The following is a 14,759-nucleotide window of genomic DNA, read 5'->3' on the forward strand; positions in this document are numbered from 1 at the left end:
CTTGTAGTGCTGGGTAAGATGCGCCAACGCGTGATTGGATGGCAGCCGATCAACGCGAGAATGTGCATGTTGAGGATTAAGGGCCGTTTCTTCAACTACAGCATCATCAACTGCCCACACGAAGGGAGACCCGACGACGAGAAAGAAGCATTCTATGTGCAGTTGGAACAGGTGTACAACGGCTGTTCGTAACGGGACGTCAAAATCATCATCGGCGACATGAACGCTAAGGTAGGACGGGAGGCAATGTATAGACCGGCAATCGGGCCAATCAGCCTGCATGCCGCATCGAACGACAACGGCCAACGATGCTTGAACTGTGCAGCTTCTCGGGGTATGGTAGTTCGATGTACCTTTTTCAACCGCAAGGATATCCGCAAAGCCACCTGGAGATCACCTGATCAACACGCAGAAAACCAAATCCGAAAAAAAAAATTCTCCGACATTATCATCGTCCGCATGTACCGCAGTGCAAACATAGATTCGGATAACTACCTAGTTGCAGTATGCATGCACTCAAAACTCTCGACGGTGCATAACACCCGTCGAAGTCGAACGCCGAGCCCCAACATTGAGCAACTATTGGACGCCGGAGTTGCCCAGGATTACGCGCAGCAGCTGGAAGTTGCACTACCCACGGAAGAGCAGCTTGGCGCAGCTTCACTTGAAGATGGCTGGAGGGACATCCGTTCAGCCATAGGTAGTACTGCTGCAAATGGCACTAAGTACTGCGATTCCGGACCGAAGAAATGACTGCTTTGACGGCGAATGCAAACTGTTAGGCATATTTGAGAAAAAATACACCAGTTAGTTATTCTAGCAATGAATTTTGTGCGATTTATTTTCTTTCGCAACATATGGAAGTTGTAAGTAAATTTATTCAAAAAAATTGCCTTCCCTTTCGACGACTGTAGTTAGACGCTTCCGGAAACTGCAGTATGCACGTTTTAAAATGTTTCGATCCATAGATGTCATCACTGCCTTGATTTTAGCTTTTAGTGACTTAAGTGTGGTGTGAGGGGTTCTATTGGTATCCAGTTGGACGACGCCCTATACAAAATAATCCAACGGATTGATATCGGGACTGCTTGGGGGCCAAATTTCTTCCTCCCAAATTTACGAAATATTTTCCGTAAGCCATTTCTGTGCTTTATTAGCAGTATGAGCAGGTGCTCCGTCTTATCACTTTCCCAAGCCTTTTTTAATATTATAACTGTTCTTTCAGACACATTTACCGACCGAATTATTTCTTTCATGCATACTCCGGCGCGCAACAAAGCGACAACGGCTGACAGATTGCTCTCTTGTTTCGACATCTTTACGTTTACTCAACATTGTTTGTTTAAATCTTACACCTAACAGTATAAGCTATCCAGTGCTGCCAAATATATCTAAATTATGATGCACAAGCATGAGAAATTACTATTTGAAATTTACTGCAAAAATTCGTCACGCACCCTGTAGAGGATAAGAATGCAGCACGGGCGAGAATGCTGCAACACCGCACGAGATTGAATGTGGAGCGATACAGACAAGCGCGGAACAGACAAAACTCGGTTTTCCGAAGGAAGAAGCGTCAGCAGGAAGACCGAGATCGCGAGGCGATGAAAAATCTGTACCGCGTAAACGACACACGGAAGTTCTACGAGAAGCTAAATAGTTCACGCAAAGGCTACGTGCAGCAAGCCGATATGTGCAAGGACTTGGACGGTAACCTTCTCACGAACGAGTGTGAGGTGATTGAGAGATGGAAGCAGTACTATGACGAGCACCTCAACGGTGAAGCAGCAGAAAACGAAGGTGGCACGGCAACAGACCTTGGAGCACGCGCAGAAGACGATAGGCTACCGGCCCCTGATTTTCAAGAAGTAGAGGAGGAGATCGGTCGGCTGAAGAACAACAAAGCTACTGGTTTAGATCAACTACCAAGTGAGCTCTTAAAATACGGTGGTGAAGCAGTGGCTAGAGCGCTGCACTGGGTAATTGCCAAGATTTGGAAGGAAGAGATATTACCGGAGGAATGGATGGAAGGTGTCGAATGTGACGAAATCGAGGTAGTCGATGAGTTCGTGTATTTGGGCTCACTGGTGACCGCCGAAAATGATACCAGCAAAGAAATTCAAAGACGCATTATGGCAGGGAATCGTGTCTACTTTGGACTCCGGAGGAGGCTCCGGTCGAATAAAATTCGCCGCCGCACGAAGTTGGCTGTTTACAAGACACTGAAGGTTCACAGCGTCTTGAGAGACACAGTTGTATTTGCAATTTCAAGTTTTTTAGCGATCCATCGGTGGGACGCCTCTGGGGTTCGATTGAAAGTGCGCAACATTTTTTCACAAACAATTTCTTGTTTTGACGACATTACTGGAACTAATGTATGAATAACTATGAAACTTGAATAATATTTACTCAAATTTTCAGGTTTTTACTCATACGGTTCAAAAGTAAGAGAAGATTTTCGGTGTGCCATTTTTATCGAATACACCCTTTATGAAGGAAGTTTTCGACTTTGAGCAAGTTGTTCAGCTGATCAAGGTCTTTTAAATGTAAGAAAAGAAGGATAGGAGAAAAATACAGAAATTTGCTTTATTAAATTTACAGTTTTATTAACGGTGGTCGATAATAACCACTGACCTGAGTTTTTCTTCGCTTTCCACCAATCGTCCCAAATAAAATATGGGCAAATTAGTTCAAACTTCTCTCACTATGAGGCGCTAATGTGCATGTGGACTTTACTTTGATGTCCTGATCATGTAAGAAGTTGCCCGAGGCTGAAAATCTATTTAATAAAAAAAACATATCTAAGACGTTATCTTCGGAAAATTTGATCAGGTGATTGCAATCATCTGGATGGTAAACAGATTAGTTCTGAATGTCCTCACTTGAACAAGTTTGCCGAAAACAGCAACTTCCTAGATGACAGGACAGCGTTGCCAAATATACCAATTTATCGGCAGGTAGGAGACTGAAAACCTCACCCTCTCCTGGTCGAGATGGAATTCCGGCAGTGGTGTTCTACCATTGCTCAGCTGCCTTAGCAGAACCTTTAGCAGCCATATTTAATGCATCCGTTGAGCAAAGAAAATTCCCAACATTGTGGAAGCTGTCGTATATGTTTCCTGTATTCAAAGCTGGCAATAAACGGGATATTAAGAACTATCGAGGTATGACCAGTCTTTTGGCAGCGTCCAAACTATGTGAGATCATAGTTCACATTTCAACTGACCAGCATGGATTAATTCCCGGTAGATCGGTAACTACTAACCTTTTGGATTTCACCAGTACATGCATCACCGCGATGGAGGATAACTAAGGCACAAGTCGACGTCATATATACTAATCTGAAAGCCGCATTCGACAAAATCGACCAGAAGGTTTTGTTATGCAAGCTTTCCCGACTAGGAGCGTCTGAGAAACTTAGGTCGTGCTTACATTCCTACTTGACTGGACGAACTCTTCGAGTACGACTAGGATCTTGTGTTTCTTCTACGTTTACCAGCACCTCTGAAGTACCTCAGGGAAGTAACCTGGGTCCACTTTTGTTTACGCTATTCTTCAACGATGTAGCAACTTTGTTGGGAGTTAAATGTGTATGCAGATTATCTTAAGCTATACGTCATAGTTCACTCGATTGAGGATTGTCATCGTCTTCAAGCACTGCTAGATTTGTTTGTAGATTGGTGCCGTCGCAATAGGCTCATCATCAGCGTTCCTAAGTGTGCAGTGATGACGTTTCACCGCTCTAAGAGTTCAATCCTTTGCGACTACTGCATTGACAATGTAACGCTTCGCAGAGTAGAACGTATGACCTTCAATCTTCACTATTCCTCGATCATCTCTAAGGCGAATCTTAAACTGGGATTTATTTCGAAGATTGCACGAGATTTCAAAGACCCTCACTGCTTGAAGGCACTATATTGCGCTTCAGTTCGGCCCATACTTGAGAATGGTCTCCATATTAGCTAGTGTGGAATCTCCGAATACAACGTGTTCAGAAAAGATTTCAAGTGTAAAACGGCATCATTTAAATCCTTAGATGCAATGAATAACACAATATCATCTGCAAAACACACATTGATCGCAAAATCGTAAAAAAATCATTAATACATATACATAAAAAATAACAAGGGCCCTAATACACTTCCCTGGGCACTCCAAGGTTATTCCCCACGGGACTGGAAACAGAATCATTTTTTTCCTGGATTTGTTTTCCGTCGATCTTGTTTTCCGTGCTGAGCAATAATGCTACCGACGCCAGAGAGGACCCACCTGGACCCTACCTATCGACCATCAACTCATGAACCGGGGACCAACGGCTTTACTTCCCTTCCGAAGGAAGGCGTGATCAGAGATGTTATGCCTCAGAACATCCCAGCGGCGCCGACTGGGATTGAACCCAGGCCTGCTGGGGTGAGAGGTAATCACGCTTACCACTACACCACCGGCGCCGCTAAACAGAATCATTAAAAACAGTCCGTTGAGCTCTGTCAGACAAGTAACTTTCAAACCATTTATATGCAGTACTCGTAATTCCAAAGCGCTTGATTGATCTTAGCAATAAGGGCCTAGAAATTGTTTCAAAAGCGCGTTTAAGATCCAACAATCGTATCTGTACACTTCGCTAATACCAGTGGCGTCACGTGAGAAAATTCACTAGTTGTGCACCTATTTTATTTATATTTTGTCTGTAACAGTAGAAGCCAATTTTGATGCATAATAAAAAAAAATGGGATACAAATCTTTCGACGGGGGTACCTGCATAAAAAATAAACGAAATGATGATGGGAAACAGTTTTGCTTACTATTTTGCATAGAAACATTGATTTTCTTTTTAAGTCTCATGTTTATGATATTTGTCATCGTTACTCACCTTCTGGCAAACGGTCTTTTCAGGAGGTCATCAACAATATCCTGTTCCATGATTCCTATTTAATTTTGCACTATGCTATGAACAATATTCCATCAATGCTCTGAGGCTACTGAATGAAATCTCGATGAACATTTCAAATGGTCCTATCTGCTTTGATCGATTCTCTTCATCGACTTTCTCTTTCGTTAATAACTCAGCTGCAAAAACTTTCCCTGCTGTATTTGACGTTTTGGACGCTAGATAAGAACCTCCTTTATCAAACTATGTGGTAGAATTAGCGCGAAATCTGTTTGCATAGCAGTGGTTATGAAAAGAGAAAGTCGATGAAGAGAAAGTCGATGAAGAGAATCGATCAAAGCAGATAGGACCATTTGAAATGTTCATCGAGAAATGCAGACATGGTAGTGAGAAAATTTAAAAATTTAAAAATTCGATGTTTGCGTGTAGGTAGGTATACAACGAATGACGGCTCTCCAAGATTCAATCAATTCAGAGAGAAACTCAAATGCGACGTAGTCTATACGTGCCAATTTATTATCTTCTCTTTAAACTGTGCAAAGATAGAAGTGCACAAAATAAACACTAACACAGCGGCAATTATGCTTACGGGACTTCAATACATATACAACTGATCTGGGTGTAAATACGAGCGTTTCTGGTGCACAAGCATAAGTGCTCAGACTGGGAGAACTTAGCATGCGGTGGCTTTAGTAGAACGAAGGCATATTTTCCTTGCTTGTTTTGTGTCGCTCATTCGCCATAGAAGCCCAAAAAGAGTGTTGTCTGCACGCAATGAGGTACAGAGAGAGGTGGCGCAGATCGTGAAATAGGGTTGTATTAGTAAACCAAAAAATCAACGTAAACGCAAGTAGTGACGTCACTACTTGCGTGTACTTGCGTGTATCGTACAGTGGTTGTGTGAGTGATTGCTTCACCTTGGTAATCCAGCTCATTGGTCTGCACGTGGTAAAATCCCAGCGTGCCCGTACGTGAAAACAAGATCGCTATGCCTCGCTTCTGTTTTACGTACATTTCTTTCAGGGGTGGGTAAAACGGAGGTTGAGCAGCGATGTGGTAAACAATTCAGCTACTATCCAGTGATGTGGTGGATAATTCAGTTTTTTTTATTATTTTTTATTAAACGTATTATTTCGTCAGGTTCATCGACCAATTCAATAGATTGATTAATCAATTAAAAACTGTCGACAAAATAATCATTATACTTAGATGCAATTACTTGTTCTGACTGTTCTAATGTGCCATTAAAAGTTATGGACCGCGGTTTGCAATTACTAGGTTTTAATAAAGATTTCAAAATTTTCCATGACTCTGCTGTTTAATGAGAGAGAGAGGGATTAGTAATTTCCATTTAATTCCACTACCTTATTTGCTTATCCTTGACAGATACGCGCATTTCGTCTACAATATGCAGACTTCTTCAGTGTCTTGTACTAATACTCTAGTGGAAATGGAAATTACTAATCCTTCTTTCTCTCGCCCACATTCATCATGATTCTTTGCTGTTGTTTTGATGCTGATCAATCTTCCTTTGTGCATAATTCACAACGAGTTTTCTTTATCGATTGTGAATACTTATTACGCGCGAATGTGTATCTATTCCAATGATTGTCATTATTTGATCTACAAAACTTTTTGAACCATTTGTCCCTTTTCCGTTTAAAAAGCAAAAGATCCAAATTGTACCAGCTGTTCGAGTTTTTCAAAGAAACAAACTTTTGCTCAACTAGTTGATTGGTACACGTTTTCAAAGCGTTATTAAGAACAGCTGTAGATTCATCTAAATTACGAAGTATCAATAGAGAATATTGCTGTAGCGCAGAATTGATTCCAAAATAAAAACGCTTGACATTCCATGTCCAGTCGAACAACTTCTCTACTTTCCCCCACAATATGCTAACGTTTGCTAGTATAAATGCCAGTGTAAATTGTTTAATTCTCATGTTGCTCACATTCCCCGTATACCACAAATTTGTTATCCTTTGTCGATTGAACCACATTCTCTATTTTATCGTTTCCATTCCGCAGGTTTCAAGCTGGAAAAATCTACACATACATCGGCGAGGTATGCATCTCGATGAATCCCTACCGAGAGATGAACATCTATGGCCCGGAACAGGTCAGCCGTTATAAAGGTCGAGAGCTGTTCGAAAATATGCCACACATATTTGCCATCGCCGATGCCGCCTACCGGGTGCACAAACAAAGGAACCAAGATACATGCATCATGATTTCCGGCGAATCCGGTGCCGGCAAAACCGAGGCTTCGAAAATCATAATGAAATACATTGCCGCCGTTACCAACCAGGGCAAGCAGAACGATATTGAAAGGTAAGTGGTTGAATATTCCAAACAAAACAAATGAAAAATGGGTGCCCTTTGTTGGTTAATAGACGCTTCCTATCAAAAACATTACTATCCTTAACGATTCCCTACGAAATAACGAGTTATTTCACCGAAAAGTGTTCAACGAATTGTTTACCCGTCCGAAATAACTATGGGAACCATATGGCGCTCTCCTCGGACAATCAAATTTAAAAAAATCAGCTTTCGCTAATTGCCCCTTTGAAAACTTTTACAAAGCCGCCAGCATTTTTGCCATGCTCATAAGCCGCGTCACAAAATGTCAGCATTACATGTAATAAGAGGTGTATTCGAAATAATGGCACACACGTAACTATTATACCAAATGATTTCAGTGAAGATTGGTTGGTCCATAACGTACACATGCAATTTTTATGAAGGTCTAAAAGTTGCTCCATCTCGAGTAATATAACCATGAGATTAATTAGCAAAATGTATTTTTTTTTCATCGCTGTAAGAACATTTCAAGGCAACATTTTGTTTTCTTGATTAAAACCTAAGCCAAAGCTCGTATTTGAATCATGGCATATGTTTTACTAGTTTAGTACTCTCTAAAGGACATTCTCTGAAAATTTAAAATTAGTTGGTATAATAGTTAAATAGATACAGCTGTTGATGTGTGTCCATTTTTGTCGAATACACCCTTCGAAAAAAAATCGTTTCTTTCAGTCAAAATTCATATCACAAAAATCTTCTTATTTTTCTTCTGGCAGTTCAATTCATATATTTAAAGAAAAAAATGTTCGTTTATTCTTTTGGTTTGCCAAATCCGAAGTGCCGTGCCTTCCGCTTAACGCCTTCCATTAAATTTTGCACAGTGGTCTCATCGACCTCATTCGCCGCCGAACGCCAGTAAGATTTAAACTGCTGCTCGTTTTTCCATGGATTTATTAGTTTTTTGAGATTCCGTTTGACCAAGGCTCAATACCGTTCGATAGGGCGGAGTTCTGGGCTGTTGGAAGGGTTGTGGTCTTTTGGTACCACAACCACGTTGTTCGCATCGTACCACTCGATTTCCTTTTTCCGGCCAGAACAGCACAGGTCTATTATGTTGCTTTAGGAATGGTAGCAGCCGCTTTTCCAAGCACTTCTGGACGTAGATCTCCTGATTGTTGGTTCTGCCGCTTTTTAGACCACACGTGTATATGGCCTGCTAGACGAAATATTTTTTCGGGGACTTCGATAGTTTAATGGTTTTGAAAATTTCAGCTACCTTCTCTTTTCCTGATGCGGTATAAAACTCCTGTCCCGGAAGCTACTTGAAATCCGCCTTCACATAAGTTTCGTCGTCCATGACGACACAGTCGAACTTTGTGAGCAGATTCGTATACAACTTTCGGGACCGCTGCTTTGCCGACGTGTTTTGTTTGTAATCTCGGTTCGCCACCTTCACCTTCTTAAACGTCGACAACCCGGCTCGTTTCTTGGCCCGCTGCACAGTAGTATGGGAGACATTGAGCTTGCCAGCGACGTCCCGGATGGAGAGGTTAGGATTCCGCTTATATTTCACCGCCACCTTCTTCGTCGTCGCTGCCACGTCCGGATTACGATTGCCGCCGCTTCCAGGCTTCCTGGTGGTCGACAGACGCTCCCCGAACACTTTTAAAACGTTTGTCACGGTCGATTTGGCCACATCCAGCAATTTGCCAACTTGGCGTGTGAGAACGTCGGATTCTCTTGCTGCGCGAGCAAAATTTTGACATGCTGCTCCTCTTGCTTGGACTTCATTTTGAAAACTGGAGAGCAAACGGTGAAAACTCATCATAGCAACCATTGTATATACACTCAACTTCCGAATGCAGCATTCCAGGTTTTTTATGCATTTTTAACAGAAATACACCAATTTGAAGTTGACCAATTTTTGCGCGTTCCAGACTTTATTATTATTATTGTTGTTGTAAAAAAAAATGTAGAGGACACAAAACAAGGTTTTCTTTGAAAAGTTGTGCTATAGTACAAATTTGTACACTCAAAAAACTCCACACGTCTGATCGATGTGTTTGAACACTTGATATTTCATATACACAATCACATTTATTTTAAGTGTATTTCACCATGGTTCAATTTGTTCTACACGTTGATTTCTTGTGTTTCAAACTATGAAATGTTGATAATCTTTCTCTATCAATTCAAGTGTATTGCACATTGCGTCGCACCACTGTTCAAAACAGATGGATTTGAAGTGTTTTGCATTTCAATGCGATGTGAAATGCTTGTTCTGCAAGGTAAACATTGAAAACATGAGTTGTGACTTCATACTTATCAACCAGCCTCACATATGAGAACAACCATGGGTCAGTGAGATCGAACGAAGGCAACTGCAGCAGCACCACCCCAACAGTCCAGGATCAATTCCCAAATCAGACCCATTAAGTAAAAGGCATGTGTTTGCTCTGCCCTCAGGCAGCTTTGTTTTACATATTTGTCGATTTAATTTTTGAGTCGATAAAGTAGAATATTGTAGAAAATTGAACTATGATGTGCAAAGCTATTGATAACAGCATGTAAGGCACATATAATCCAAGTGCGTCACAATTCGAACTAATAGTTCTGAGGCATGGTTCAAAGCATAAGATTCACACATGAAATGGATGTGTTTCACAATAAGTGCAAAATTAAGTGTGAGCTACATGATGAGGACGTGTGAAATTTTTTGAGTGTAAATTATAATGAATCGTGTAAGCAAATAACATTATTTTTTTATTTGGAAAAGTCTTAATCAATTATCAATTAAAATGTTATGATCGTAAAAGTCAATGTGTGTTAAGCAATACAATCGAATGCTTAAACAATAAAAAGAAGAGTCTATTGTGAGCATTTCGCCTGAAAAAAATCTATTTTCATACTGATCATAACTCTTTCAGGGTAAAAAATGTTCTCATCCAGAGCAACGCCATCCTGGAATGTTTCGGCAATGCAAAAACCAACCGAAACGACAACAGCAGCCGCTTCGGCAAGTACATGGACATCGAGTTCGACTACAAAGGCGATCCGGTAGGCGGTATCATAACGAACTATTTGCTGGAAAAATCGCGGGTCATCCAGCAGCATCCGGGCGAGCGAAACTTCCACTGTTTCTATCAGGTAAAGTTTATTTTTTATTTTTTGGCAAACTTCTAGTTCCTAGAGGGGAACAACATATGATTCATATCAGTCAGTATTTGAACATAGAGTCAATAGACCTGGTGCCAAGGCATATTTACTAATAAATCAAGCCTTTTGGTGCTTGGAAAGCTATCGAGCCACAGCAATAGAACCGCAATCTTTATATACCTGCAGTAGGGTTTTAATTACACTGTACTTTTGTAGATAACATTTGCAAACGGCAAATACCAATGGATCGCAAGTATCAATGATATCACTTGTAATTATCAGTATAATAAAGCAATCGTTGCTATGAGTCGTAAGGGAATTTTATCACGAGCTTTGCATGTGACAAACCACTCCAAGTATGCATTCAATTCACTCCAGTAATTTTACGTACTGTAATTAGCACTCAAAAGATGTTTGTGAAATATTTCTAAATGGTACACTGGGGCATGTTTAAACGGAAGGTGTATCTCTTAGTTGAAGTGAATATTAACTGTGATTATATTTTAGTGGAATTGTGTGGTAGCGCCCACTGATTCTTCACTTCCACTACGAAATACGCCTTGCGTTTCAAGTCTTCCACGCGTTTCAACTTGCCATGGTGTACCTTATCTGAGACTTTCCCGACCAACTGTTCGTGAAACTTCTTCAAAGTTCTTCATACAGAAATAAAGATTTATGTCGGCAATTCTTTACTTTTGATTTCGATGTACACATTTAAAAATATTTATCGATCGATACTTACATTTAAGATTATTTCTTCATCGGTCATATGATAGTAATCTATAAAGGTGCCATACTAAATTTCTTTTAATTTCGATATGTCACATAGACTTTAGTATTCTTTACAAATATTCATCAATAAATATTTAAATACTGATATCATCGTAACTTTGAACTTTGACAAAGAACAACAAAGATTGCCATCGATGCACATTTATAATCTCCTTGTTATCGATTTGCATCGCTGGTTAAAAAGAGTGCGAGACACACCAGGTGACAGATGACAATGTTTATATTATTTATCAACATATTCGGCATTTCATCGGAAGAAGCAATCTACCGGTAAATGAACGAGAAGACCGATGGCCGCGACGCAGCAAATGTTTACCATTGTAGTTCTTCAAGTTTACGTCTATTTACATATTTAATAACCCGTGATAGCATGCGTGGTGGGATTCTCGCCAATTGGAACCCAATGAGGAAAATTGATACCTTTTTGACCTCTATTACACCTACACGGCTGACTGGTTGATGGTTATGATAAATAAATATTGAATTCATGTATGAAAAGGTTTACAGAAATTTCAATACACCACTAACTAGGGTGTGTTTGCCTGTCGTTGATAAGCTCATCAACAGCAGCTGTGGATCCGAGGATTAGCAAGCAACAACGAAATCAGTACACCCCAGATGGCATGGGATCGAAACTAGAAATTATGCAGATAAAAAATCACAAATCAAATCAGCAGTGCATCGATAATTTGATTTTACAACATGATGATGGTTTCAAAATTTTACACGGTGAGGTATACAAGTGCAATCTTAAAATGCTTTTATTTTGCAAATGGAGCAATTTATTTAAATCTGGTTAATGCTAGGTAATTATGTTTACTACCATCCGTTCATACATACTTTTTCATGTCTGAACTGATTTTTTTAACGTACCATTTTTACACAAAACTAAACCAGTGAAGCTCAAAATCATCTCAGAACCTGAAGCTCAATTTATGATTCAATTTTGTCTAATCAGCAACTAATCAGCAACTAATCACTTGGATTAATCGAGAATTCCATATGAAAAGGGCTTATATCACCCTCCCCTTGGCTAGTTTTTAACCTGGACGTTGGTGGGCGGGCCTAATCTTATGCTTCATAGTGGAGCGTTGGAGACGGATGTTTTAGGTCTGGCATTGTTGGCTCATGCCGTGACAGAATAAAGGGTGTCCACGATGAAATTGCCACACACAAAATTGATTCGCAAAATTCGAGTTTTCATCCGATTGCCATCAAATTTTCAGGGACTGAGAAATAACTATTAAACTTCATTTTACCATTTTACTCGTATTTTATTTACAGTCCATACGCAAATGCCCGCACCTTGGCCTTAACCCCGGCCATAAGATTCTGCACAACCTGTGAATCAACCGTTTTTTGCATGTAAACCCATACTTTCTTCAGTTCCTCGACTGTCTTCACTACCTTAGGTCGTTTAAGAAGGTGCTGCTTCATAATCGCCCAGTACTTCTCGATGGGGCGGAGCTCCGGAGTGTTGGGAGGGTTGAACATTTGCGGCACGAAATTGACCTTATTGTCCGCATACCACACTTCAGCACGTCCTTGGAGTAGTGGCATGAGGCCAAATCCGGCCAGAAGATTGTTGGGACGTTGTGGGCCTTCAGGAGAGGAAGCAGCCGCTTCTGGAGGCACTATTTTATGTACACCTGTCCGTTCATCGTGTCCTGGGTCACGAAAGGTGCACTCCGCTTCCCGCACGTGCAGATGGCTTGCCAAACCAGGAATTTCTTCGCAAATTTGGACATCTTCTGAGTGCGGACATGCTCCGGAACGCTGAACTTATCCTTGGCCGTGAAAAACAGGTTGCCGGGGATCTGTTTGAAGTCGGCCTTCACATATGTTTCGTCGTCCATGATGCAGCATTCAACTTTCGTCAGCATGTTGAGGTACAACTTCCTGGCACGGGTTTTGGCGGACTTGTTCTGCTTCTCGTCGCGATTAGGGGCCTTTTGTACCTTGAACGTTCGAAGCCCAGCCTTAGTTTTGGCCTTCTGGACAAAACTTCGGCTTAGGTGCAGCTTCTTAGCCACATCCCTAACGGAGGCGTTCGGATTTCGGAATACTTTTTCCTTCACTTCTGGGCTTCCGATCGGTGGTCAACCGTTCCTCGAACCGCTTAATCACTCGCGACACCGTGGAATTCGCGATTCCCAACGTTTTAGCGATGGAACGATGCGAGAGATCCTTGTTCTCGTGATGAATGCGCAAGATTTTATCACGCACGAGCTGTTCTTTCGACTCCATTTCCGCGAGTTTTGATCACAGGACTTTAAAACTTGCAGGATGTAAATAATGCACTATGAACTAAATCCACCCAAATTTTCATTAAATTCTACCCAACGGTTAAAAAGTTAGAGCAATTTCATAGTGTGGCAATTTCATCGTGGACACCCTTTAAGATTCGTGAGCGCTCGCGATTCGTAGAATCGTTGATTGTGACTGCAAGTGGATTTGACGGGTTTTGTTTGTCGGACGCTTGCTTTTTAGCCTCTTCTTGTGTCTAACATGTGCAGAGGATCATTATAACGTCTAATGGTTTTGAGATTCCTGGTGGCGTGAAATATATTTGTGAGAATATCTTTTTGAGATTTTAGGAGTCACGTTTTGTTTGTAGTTTATATTTTATTTATTTCATGTAATTATCGTAAATAATAGTTATTCAATAATAGATAATTTCATCCATATATTCAATAATAAATTTACGGATGACTATAATTTGGATACCTAATAACACTAGTTTACAAAACAACATAAAAAGTGTGAACTTTAGTGGTTGACCAACGTTTCTAATGCAAAATCCTACGCTGAATTCAATGCCGTGGTCAGAAAAAATTAAAGTAGAGCCATTTTTGAGATGTACAAAAATTTTGATTTTTTGAATTTTGGACGAAAGTACGATTACTAAAATGTCAATATCTTTGGAACTAGTGCACCAATTTTAAATCTTTTTTCTGAAAGTGAAGCTAAATAAATTTGCTATCAGTCACTAGAATATTATGTCTAAATTAAAAATTTAATTTTGAAGTCATTTAAAAATTTACAGCATTTTTTTTTTATTTTTCCTGCGAATTTTCCATAAAAATTTTGTTTTAATCAACCGTGGATTCCAAAAGTATTATGTAGTTCGTGCAAAACGTGCTTGGCTAGGTGGATGTCAGGCGCAAGGTAAATTGATTTTTTGAATAACTTTCATATAAACAATTTATGTACAGCATGGTAGTGCTTTGTTCTTTCCTGATCGAAATTATCTTACTTCATCTAACTTACTTACTAACTCACTTATTTGTTATCTGTCAGTCGCTATTTGTCCTTTGACATGCCCACCATATGGCGTCGACCGTTTTGTCATGCAACGGATTGTTATTTCTGCTTGACAAAAGTTAAGCAACAAGGACGTCACAAAACAGTTGAGTATCCACAAGTGGCTTCTATGACAAAACCTGTTCCACATTCAAGTTCGGTCCCGTATCCTGTTTATCCAAAGCGGAAACGAGCGCCCTCTGTTGAATCGACCGTTACAAAAAGTGAGGAGGAATTCAAGGAGGAATGCGAGGAAGACTTCGAGGTGGAATTGGAAAGAAACCCAAAACTGTTTACACAATCCGAATTTAATGATTTG

At 40.4% G+C, this 14,759-nt stretch overlaps 2 protein-coding genes across 12 annotated transcripts in view; both read left to right on the forward strand.

Moving 5' to 3' along the window:
* Samuel (SAM-motif ubiquitously expressed punctatedly localized protein) overlaps positions 1–14,759 on the forward strand; it is a 760,488-nt gene that overhangs the window by 263,556 nt on the left and 482,173 nt on the right. The gene's annotated exons all lie outside the window — the stretch shown is intronic.
* Myo31DF (Unconventional myosin ID) overlaps positions 1–14,759 on the forward strand; it is a 79,075-nt gene that overhangs the window by 30,440 nt on the left and 33,876 nt on the right. For all 11 annotated transcript variants that reach the window (XM_065234213.1, XM_065234215.1, XM_065234214.1 and 8 more), the window contains exons 3-4: positions 6,917–7,219; positions 10,117–10,336. In XM_065234213.1, coding sequence (XP_065090285.1) covers positions 6,917–7,219; positions 10,117–10,336 — 523 coding nt within the window. The remainder of the gene's footprint in view (positions 1–6,916; positions 7,220–10,116; positions 10,337–14,759) is intronic.

Source organism: Ochlerotatus camptorhynchus, unplaced genomic scaffold, assembly GCF_037179485.1.
Source record: "Ochlerotatus camptorhynchus isolate MF236.1 unplaced genomic scaffold, CSIRO-AGI_Acam_v1.1 ptg000432l, whole genome shotgun sequence".
Classification (NCBI taxonomy): Eukaryota; Metazoa; Arthropoda; class Insecta; order Diptera; family Culicidae; genus Ochlerotatus; species Ochlerotatus camptorhynchus.